General features: G+C 50.3%; 1 protein-coding gene across 2 annotated transcripts in view; it reads right to left on the bottom strand.

Moving 5' to 3' along the window:
• Nucleotides 1–4,862: 4,862 nt before the first annotated feature.
• The window catches only part of MYT1 (myelin transcription factor 1), a 57,866-nt gene continuing 52,625 nt past the window's right edge, over nucleotides 4,863–10,103 (bottom strand). For both annotated transcript variants that reach the window (XM_056108088.1, XM_056108087.1), the window contains 2 exons: nucleotides 7,046–7,189; nucleotides 4,863–6,698 (listed from right to left, as the gene is read on the bottom strand). In XM_056108088.1, the coding sequence (XP_055964063.1) occupies nucleotides 6,558–6,698; nucleotides 7,046–7,189 (285 nt within the window). In that variant the 3' untranslated portion in view covers nucleotides 4,863–6,557. The remainder of the gene's footprint in view (nucleotides 6,699–7,045; nucleotides 7,190–10,103) is intronic.

Here is a 10,103-nt window from a genome sequence, read left to right as displayed (position 1 = left end):
ACTGATCAGAAGTTTAGCATGTAAATTAGCTGCAAAGATGATGTGTATTACAATGTTTACTAATCTTAAGTAATGACATCTGCCGTCACCAATTCAGCATCAGTCCTGAAACCATTGAATTAATGTCAAAGAATGGAGGCAGGTCTAGAAACAGGAGAAGCAGCCCTCTTCTATACAGGCACACATAATCCCATAGTTGTAAGTGCTCTCAACACTGCAGGCACAGGATGTGCTAGGGAAAGGGGTGTCTGTCTCCATGGTGACTCCAGACCTGCAGGCAGCCCTCCATTACCTGGGACAGGTTTCCCTGCCCCCACCCCTGTCAGCCTCCTGAAGAGAGGCCCTCTGGGGAGGGTGCAGTGAGTTGGAGCCGTCAGAAGTGTTGCAGGGTGGGGGTGGCTCCAGGGAAAGTACTGGTGTGGTTTCTTTCTCCTCTGACAGGTAATGTCTACATCAGAAGAACTGCCTGTAGGCACCAGCCTGGAGACTTGGTAGGAGGCCCCAGAGCCAACCCAGGAGAAGGCACCTTTCAGGCCGCATTCAAAATGCCCCCCCAGGCCAGGGTGGCAGGTGGCTCTGCCAACCTCTCAGTTGTGGGAGGGTACCCACAAGTACTTCCAAGGTCTGGCTTCTCCCACAGTGCCCTGTAAGGTCCTGAGCTTTGAGTCAAATCACAGACACTGCTCTCTGTGCTGCTCATGGTGAAGGAGACACTTTCTCTTTGAGTCACCCCTGTGCTGGGATTCGATGCCACTGACAGACAAGTAGTCACTGTTCATTTCTTTGGAGCTGAGCACCCTGCAAAGGAAGAGGCTGGAAGAAGGAAGTTTGTTTTTAAGGTCACAGTGGAGTTGCCTGTTGAGGAGGTTAGGCTGAGGGACCTGTCAGCAGGTCTGGGCACTTTACAACCCCTATGACTCCTCTGCAGGCTGCCTGGTCAAAAGTGCTCCATGTCCAAAATATTCTCAGGAGCCACTTTTTTTTTTTTGCAGAAGCCCTTACAGGGCCACTTCCCAGGCAGTGCCCAACAATTTTCATTCCCCCCACGCCAGAGACTCAGCAGGGAAGACTGCTGCTCTGTACAACCTGTCTCATTGTCAGAAGCAGCCGCCATTTGTGGGTGTTAGAGACCCCTGCCCTCACATGGTTGAGTCCAGTCATAGCCACAGATGCTGCCCATTAAGTGGCCTTCTCTGAGAAGGACACATAGCCACATATGCGCGAGTAAGCTCCTCCAAGGGAGGAGGCCTGTGAGCACTCCGCCCCACTCCAGGTAGCAGAGTCCTAATAACACCCCGTCCATCTCAGCGTCAAGAATCCAGTGAATGAGGCCCCCTCCCTGGAGGCCCAGGCCTTGGCATTCTGCATCAGTGCTTGGTGTGCTGGGTGAACAGGAGGGCAACAGGAAACCCAGTGCAGTTGATGCAGGCAGCAAGGGTCCTGCAGGGACATCGCACAAGGAGCACAGACACTGACAGAGCATTGTGATCAGGAGGGGCACTCTGGCCAGTAGCCCCTGGTACCCTGGGGACGCCTTAGGCCCCCAAGATGATGCCCTTTGTGTTGGCTTTCATGTTGGAAGGAGCCCAACTGGGGTGCCACCCCCTGTGTTTATGGAGAAACCATCTCCCTGTCTGGGTCCCCGTCACACCTGCTCCCGGGAGAGTGACAGCTAGAAACTCCACATGCCCATCAGGGGGATGGATGTGTAGGCCATCCACACATCCACAGGTTTCTCCTCTGAAACTTGCTGTTGTCTCTGCTTGAGCCTCCTGCTGAGTCAAGTCAGCTGGCCCAGGAGAGAGTCAGAGAGCAGGTTCCCTCATAAACTCCAACATGGCACTTGCTAGAGCTTCACCGACAACCCAAGGCCCTACCTCTTTGCTAATCTAGGCTTGATTCAGTGCCATCATACTCTCCCCTCTCTGGCATAACAGTGGCACCCTGCTCACCCAAGCAAGATGCAGCACTGGCACTCCTGCCCCTCGAGAGCCTTTGCTAGTCAGTCCCCCTTCTGCCTTGGGTCATGGTCAGAGCACCCTGGGTGGGAAGCAACGATTCCTCTTACTCTGCCCTGGCATCCTGACTGGGAACCCAGATGGCTGACATGCCTGGAGCAGCCATGCAGTTCTTGTATCCTCAGGCTGATGAGCAGACGCTTCCTGCCTTCCCTCTGGCTACAGACCATGACCGGCCCTCCTCTTCTTGCTCCTCAGTGCCAACTGGGTCTGACTACTCTGTGCAAAGCAGACTTACATCTTAACTCAGTCAGCATCCTCTCTTATGTTACTGAGCTCAAAAACAAGGGGTCCACACCCTGGAAGGCGGGAACTACAAAGTCAGGCCCTGACATGGAAGGGTGTAGGGAACAATGGGGTGACTAGTGAAAAAAGGTTCAGAGAGTGAAATACACGCAGAACAATGTGCGAGCTCTGAGACCCTCCCTTTGGAGAGGGCCTTTTTCCTCAGGAGAGTGAAGCACGGCTTGACTGCAAGGGCTTCTGCAAGAGCATGCCTAACTCCAGCTTCCTCCCAAACCCTTTGAACAGGAGGCATCAGAATCTCAGGGTGAATGACTCATGTCATCATCAAACTGTGGGATAAGACAATCTTCTCACATCATGATAATGGTAGCATGCCATGTCTTCTCAAAATTTGGGCTGCCTCTCTCAAACCCACAGTTCTCTCATGGTGGTGCTGCAAAGCCCAAGATGTACACTGGTGGCCTAGTGTGTTGAGCCCACAGCAGACAGACCCTCAGAAGTCTAGGTAATCATGGTTGATGGAGGCTGAATACACTTCTGCCAGGGACCCTAAATATATGAATCCCTGAGGACTTGGAATTGAGCGAGAGTCTAGATAACCCACAGCTCTTTGAGGTCTGAAGCAGCAATTTTGGTGCTGAAGGGCCTCTGCCCACAGCTCTCTGTGTCTGTGCTGTGCCTCACTAGGAATCCCCTTCCCCTCTGCTGCACTGGCTACAGCCCAAACATTGCCTTCCTAAAACACCTTCTGAAGCCCCAAAGGGAGAAACACTTACGCTCAGGGGTGCCCTGTTGGGACAATGGGGTGCGGGGAAGCCCAAGCAGTGCCAGACAAAGCCACCATCCTGAGCTAGAGGCTCTGTAGATCCAGGCCAGAACTCAGTTTGGAAATCATCTGTGGCCCGGGCTGCTCTCACCTCTGTTTCCACCTGGCCTCTGTGAACAGAGGTCACGACCCTGGTGCAGCTCAGGGAGGAGCTCCTCTGTTCCCCACAGACCCCGCCAAAGCCCAGGTCCCCCTCCCCCCACCCAGGCATACAGCTTGATGCTGACATCTATACCCTCCCATCCACATTGTCGTGGGTCTTTAGACCAACCAGGATCCCAGAGACCCCACAGGCAGATGACTGAATGATTGACTAATGATGGAACCCAACTGAAGGCCATATTTAGGGAACATGGAGCTTCTCAGCATTGCTCCTCTTGGGAATTATCTGGAGGCCTTGAAAATAAGGTCTACCATGCCTACAGCCTCAGGAACAGGCACTGGTTTAACTGATAGCCTAAGATGCAACGTTCCAGAGTCAGGAAGAATTTGAGCAAAGAGAAAGGGAAAGAAATCACAGTGATATTTTGCATGACGTGACCTGGTTCTCACTCCTGAGTGTCTCTGCCACAGTTTCAGTATTTGTGCACCATCAGCTCTCTGTGACTCAAGAGTGCTGTCACATCAGCTGGCAGAGGAGACACTTAAAAATCACTTTTGTGTACTCAAGAGATAGCTCAGCAGTCTGGAGCATGGGCTTTGCGTGCTGGAGGTCCGGCCTGGGTTCAATCCTTGACACTACAAGGTTCCCCAAGCAGTACTGAGAGTAACCAAGAATTGTCCAAGAGTGCAACCAGGCGTGCCCCCCCCCACACACACACAACAAAAATCAGTCTTGCCCACCCCCTATCATCTGAATATACATAGGCTCCTAACCACTGCTCCAGCTGACCCATGTGGGTCCTTATCAAAAAAGACCTTTAGAGTTTTTTCTCCAGGCAGTAGGGCATCTGCAGGACCCACGCATCTGTTGCAGACTGCTACAGTCCCCCAAGCCGGCAGTTGGATACCTTCAATGCATCAAATGCTCCTGGACCCTATCTTGGACAGGGGATGAACCACCAAGAATTTACCTTTGCTCAGATGGAAGCACCAGAATGGCTCCCAGAGAAAGTTCAAAGGGAGAGACAGCTAAGCTGATAATTCAGGGTGAATACAACTACAACCCCCAAATTCCAAGCCTCACTTGGGCAAGGTAACCCTCAAGTAGCACAAGGGTGAAATGAAGGGTGCCACCTCAAGGTCAAAGAGCCAGGCACACAAACGGAAACAAAACCAAAATATTTCATTGCCTTGCAGAGATACAAGGGCAGACTGCCTTAATGCTGGGCCAGGAGAACAGAAAATTCAGCAGAGACCTCTGCTTTCTCTCCACACTGTCTTCCCCATCTCTCACCTCCATCCTTCCCCTCGCCTCTGTCTTCCTCCTGTCTCAGCTCTTTCTCTTCATCTCTTGGCCTTGCCTTTGTCTCTCTCTGAGCGCTGCCTCCCTCCTGGACTCATCCTGCTGTGACCAAGAGTGATAATCTGAGAAGCCCACAGTCCTGCCTGACCCAGCTGATTCCCCAGAAAAAAATGAATCTGCATGTGCTTGGTGCTGGTGGCAGGAGCAGATACAAGCTATGCTGATAATTCAGGGTGCATACAACTACAACTCTGGAACCATACATGGAGGGTGGGGAGTCTGGTTCTCTGAGGCCAGGGAGACCAGGAGAGTGAACCATGGCTGTGCCCACGACAGTGACCAGAGCTCAGGACAGACAGACACGCTCTGCTCACAGTCACGCGACTTTTATTAGGAAATCACCCTGCGACACACCGAGAAGAGCTGTCTGGGCTGCACGGGTTTCCTGAGGAAGGAGGATCACAGTACTGGAGCTGTCGGAGGAGGGACAGGGTGGGGCTGGTGGCAACCAGCTTCCCTCACAGCAACATGACTCAGCCATCGAGAACTGGCACACAGACGCGACACAAGAACACGCAGGGCACACACATCTGCCTACACACAAAGAAAGAACACACAACTCCATCTGCTGTTGTCCGTGCCTGAAACCAAAGGAACCGAAAGGGACAAAAGAAACCAAAGAATTGATCTTTCCATTGGAACGAGGGGAAAAACATCCTCAAATTATCAAAATTCTTCAGTTACAAAATACTTTTTAAAAAATACCATTATTAAAAGAATAAATAACAAAATATATGAAAATAACTTGGTTCCATCAAAATTATAACTAGAAGTTATAGCAAGAATTTTTTTGTGACCTATCATAGTAGAGTTAATTTTGCTTGATGTAATTTATTTCCTTCTCATGGTGCCCTGGTGTGTGGGTCTAGTTAAAACAGTATAAAATTAATAAATAAAAATGTTAAATAAATAGCAAACATTAACATAAGAGGTTGTGAATATAAATACTTACATCTTGACAAAATTAAATAATTTACAGAATAATTAAACTAACTACTTTTAAAATTTTCTTCCAGGAAGTGCGATTTCTCTACTTTTAAATACTAACTTGGAATTGCAGTCACAATCAATTTGGACTCTATTTACACATTAGGACATAGTGTTTTTAACACATTGAATTGAAATTTACCTTTTTTCACATTTTGAATGACTAAAGAGAAGGACAACCAGTGGTCTTCCATGAGGGATGTGACCCCTGACCTTGCTGGCCTGTTCCACTTGGTCCAGCTCAGCTGTGACCAGGAATGTGGTAGGTGGTGACAGTCAGGGTCCTGGGAGCACATGGAGAGCTGGACCCTGACCCCCTCTGGTGAGAAGTGGAGAGTGGCCTAGCCTGTACCTGTGGGGCATTGGGGCTCCTCACGTCACCCTTGGACTTGGGTGCTTGAAAGAGGGACCAGAGGGGCTGGCCAGAGGGGCACACTAGTCGACCCTTGGCCTGCCAACCTATTCCTAACTGGCCCTCTGGAACTGAGCCTTGTTCCATCCTGAACACAGAACGGAGTGAAATGAAAACAGAAAACACACTTGCCACACGGGCCTTGAGAACGATGCCCAGCCCCGGGGCGCACCCCAGCCCACATCATCACACGCACCCACAGCGACGGGCACACACTGCCCTCCCGCCCTGACAGACAAACACTGTGGCTGCAGACTCCAGAACTTCCCTGAGAACCTTGTCCATGAGCTTCCACTGGAGACTTTGAGCTGCTCCTCAGATTTCTTTCAAAAAACAAAAATAAATCACTTTGTAATACTTTGTCCCCCCCCATTTGCATGGGGGTCATAGAGGCCACCGCCTGGCAAGCACATCTAGGGAGACACTGAGCTTCAGGCCCCCTTTGGATAAGCCCCCTGAGGGCACCCAGGCTGCCAACTGGAGGTCACTGTGAGTTGGGGGTCTCCGCAGGGCGGGCAGGGCAAGGGAGGTAACGATGGAGCTAGGAACTTGGAGTGGTGTGGGCACCCCACATTGGCAAGGCAGCTCCTAGAACAGCAAAGCCTACACCTGGATTCCTCTCACAGCCTGCTTGATACTCTCCAGGAGGTCCTTGTTCTCAGGGTTCAGGTAGCATTCCTGGTTGGAGTACATGTCGGTGAGAGTGCTCACATAGTCGTCGAAGTTCTGTTCACAGATCGGCTCCTGCAGAATAGAGCCAGTTCAGCCAACCATACCCATGCAGGAAGCCCAGGTTCCTCAGCAGCAATGGAAGTCGGTCATGGGGTGCAGGGGAGACAACGGATCCATCTCCCACATGGCCCAGGATTTTCATGCCCTCTATGCTGGCTGCCCCACCCAAAGGCCTAGCCGTGGGTCCCTAGGCTCAAGCTGCTGTGGCCACAGCCTGCCCCTGGAAGAGCCCCTGGGTAGGCCAAAGAATGGCCACCATCCACAAAGGCCCCTTCAGCAGGATCCCAAAGCAGAGGGTGTGCCCCACCCCGGTCCCCACTGCCACCTCCGTGCAGCCTGCAGGAATGTGTGGTCCCTACCATGTGTGGAAGGCGGATATTGGCAAGACTTTGGATGAGGGCCTGGCTCAGGCCTGACAGCTCCAGGAACAGGGCTTCGTTCTGCTCCTCAATGAGCTTATTCTCCTCCTCAATGTTCTTCAGGCTCTTCTCCATGGACGAGATCTGCATAAGAGACATGAATGCCCCCTGGCTCCTCCCTCCTCCTCCCTCCTCCTCCTCCTCCTCCTCTTCTCCTCTCCTCTTCTTCTTTCTCCTCCTCCTCCTGGAGGCACCAGCACACTTAGTAGAAACATATCATGTCTCTCTGGAAGGAGAAAAGGTAGACATCTTGCTCCTTGACCCTGCCACAAATGAGGGATGGGAGTACCCTGGTCTATGGATGCTGGAGGGACAGGGAGCCAGGGGCTATATGTCCTATAGGGGTTGGGGAAAGTCTCAGGCACCCTGGCCACAACCCCAGTGCATCAACAGACATGAACTAACTGTGCCTGCTCCCAGTCCCTTGTTTACAGCAGTTACAGGAAGTGCCCTGAGCAGCCCTAGGCATCTCACCCAAACCCTCTCCTTTGCTGGAACCAGAGGAGGAGAAATCCAGCACAAAGTCCAGAAGCTTCTCCCAAAGGGGCATTCAGGGTTCCCTGTAGAATCCCAGAGGATAGTAATGTAGAACAGAAGGCCATGGGTGGTCATGGCTTCTAGACAGCTCAACCACCAGGTGATGCCTCAGGACCAAAGGTCTACATCCAGCTTGGGAGCAGTGAGATCTAGCCTAGGGCTTGGCCTGGAGGAGGCAGGCTTCAGGGTGGAGGGCATCTCCCACCACGACTGTACAGGCTCTCACCACCTTCAGCTTTGAATGCTCTGAATAGGGGGCAGAGAGATAGTACAGTGGATAAGGTGCCTGCCCTGCACTGCAGCACATGCCAGCTTCACACCCCGGCACCCCATATGGTCCTGAACCCTACAAGGAGTGCTCCCTGAGCACAGAGCCAGGAATAAGCCCTGACCACTGCTGGGTGTGGCCCAAACCAAACACCAACACAAAAAATAAAAGTTCTGAGTAGGAGTTAGGGAATGTCCTTCTTTTTGCCTGTACCCTCCTAATTCAACACCACCACCACCACCCCCAGTTTCTCCTGAATAATCTGTGTTTAAAAGGAGGGATTTACCGAATGGCAAAAAAGCACATGAGAAAATGCTCTACATCATTAATCATCAGGGAGATGCAGATCAAAACCACAATGAGATACCATCTCACACCTCAGAGACTGGCCCACATTCAAAAGAACAAAAGCAACCGATGCTGGCGTGGATGTGGCGAGAAAGGGACACTCCTTCACTGTTGGTGGGAATGTCCACTGGTTCAGCCCTTCTGGAAAACAGTATGGACGATTCTCAAAAAATTAGAAATTGAGCTCCCATTTGACCCAGCAATACCACTCCTGGGAATATATCCCAGAGAGGCAAAAATGTATAGTCGAAGTGACATCTGCACTTGTTTGTTCATTGCAGCACTCTTTACAATAGCCAGAAACTGGAAGAAACCTGAATGCCCAAGAACAGATGACTGGTTAAAGAAACTTTGGTACATCTACACAATGGAGTACTATGTAGCTCTTAGAAAAGATGAAGTCATGAAATTTACATACAAGTGGTACAATATGGAAAGTATCATGCTAAGCGAAATGAGTCAGAAAGAGAGGGATAGACATAGAAAGATTGCATTCATCTGGGGGATATAAAGTAACAAAATATGAGATTAATACCCAAGAATAGCTGAGATCAGCACCAGGAGGATTACTCCATAACTTAGAGGCCAGCCAGGTATCCTAGAGGAAAGGGCAGTTCAGATAGAGAAGGGAGCACCAAATAAAGTATGTTTGGAGGATCCTCCCAGGAGGGGAGATGCATGTCGAAAGTAGACTATGGACCGAACATGTTTGCCACTCAATGCCTCTTTTGCAGACCACAACACCCAAAAGGAAAGAGAGAACACAGGGGATTGCCCTGCCACAGAGACAGGGGGGATGGGGGGATGGGGGTGGGAAGGATATTATCCATGGTGGTGGAAAATGGGCACTGGTGGAGGGATGGGTATCTGATCATTGTATAATTGAAACCAAAGCACAAAAAATTGTAAATCTACAACTTTAAAAAAAATAAAATAAAATAAAGGGAAAAAAAATAAATAAATAAATAAAATAAATAAATAAAAGGAGGGATTTAAACAAAATAGCCAGAACTGGAGCTACTTACTTATTTTTTAATAAAACCAAAGATTATGAGGGGGAAGTAAATAAAAGGAGCTGTGTGGTCAGAAAGTGCAGCCCCTGGGGGTGGGGCACACGTGTGAGCACAGGGACCCCCTCCACAAGCACTGCAGCTAAAGAATAAGACCCCCACAAACCACCACGGGTAATTGTGGGCATTAGCCATGCCACAATAAGAGAAGGGGAAGAGACAGGATATATGCCTGATTCCCTTTTCATGAAAGGAAGGAGGATGAACTTTACAGAAAGAGTGGTACTGTCACTGTACATGGCAGCATCTGAGAAAGACCTATTCTCCTATAGTACCTGCCTGCACTTCTGCAGGGCTGGTCCCTCTGTGCCCTCTGTCCCTCAGGCCCTGGGAAATGGAAATACATGTACAGCTCCTACTGTGCCCTAGCTCGTCCTGGCCTCATTCAGCATCCAAGGGCAGGGCACATGCTACTTTCAAAATAAGACATGTACCCTTCTTTTTCCCAAATCCAAATGTTTATTTTGGAGAGGGATAGAATCATACAGGCAAATTTATCTGTATCCTATTATTCAGCAACAGAACTCTTTCTGCTCTTTCTGGATTAGATTTTATGCTGCTTTCCTCAGAAATGCTTTCGCCTCAAAAGGAAAGAGAGAGAGAGGAGAGAAGACAGAGAGAGAGATGAAAAGAGAGAGAGAGAGAGAAAGTGAGAGAGGAGAGAGAAGAAAGGTGCTTGCCATAGAGGCAGGCTGAGGGTGGCTGCAGGGGTTGTGGGGAGAGAAACTGGGGACATTGGTGGTGGGAAATGTGTACTGCTGAAGGGAAGTGTGCT

The sequence above is a fragment of the Sorex fumeus genome, unplaced genomic scaffold (assembly GCF_029834395.1).
Source record: "Sorex fumeus unplaced genomic scaffold, SorFum_2.1 ptg000193l, whole genome shotgun sequence".
NCBI classification, from domain to species: Eukaryota; Metazoa; Chordata; class Mammalia; order Eulipotyphla; family Soricidae; genus Sorex; species Sorex fumeus.
The sequence above is the reverse complement of the archived record's forward strand: the minus strand, read 5'-3'. Positions and strand labels throughout refer to the sequence as shown.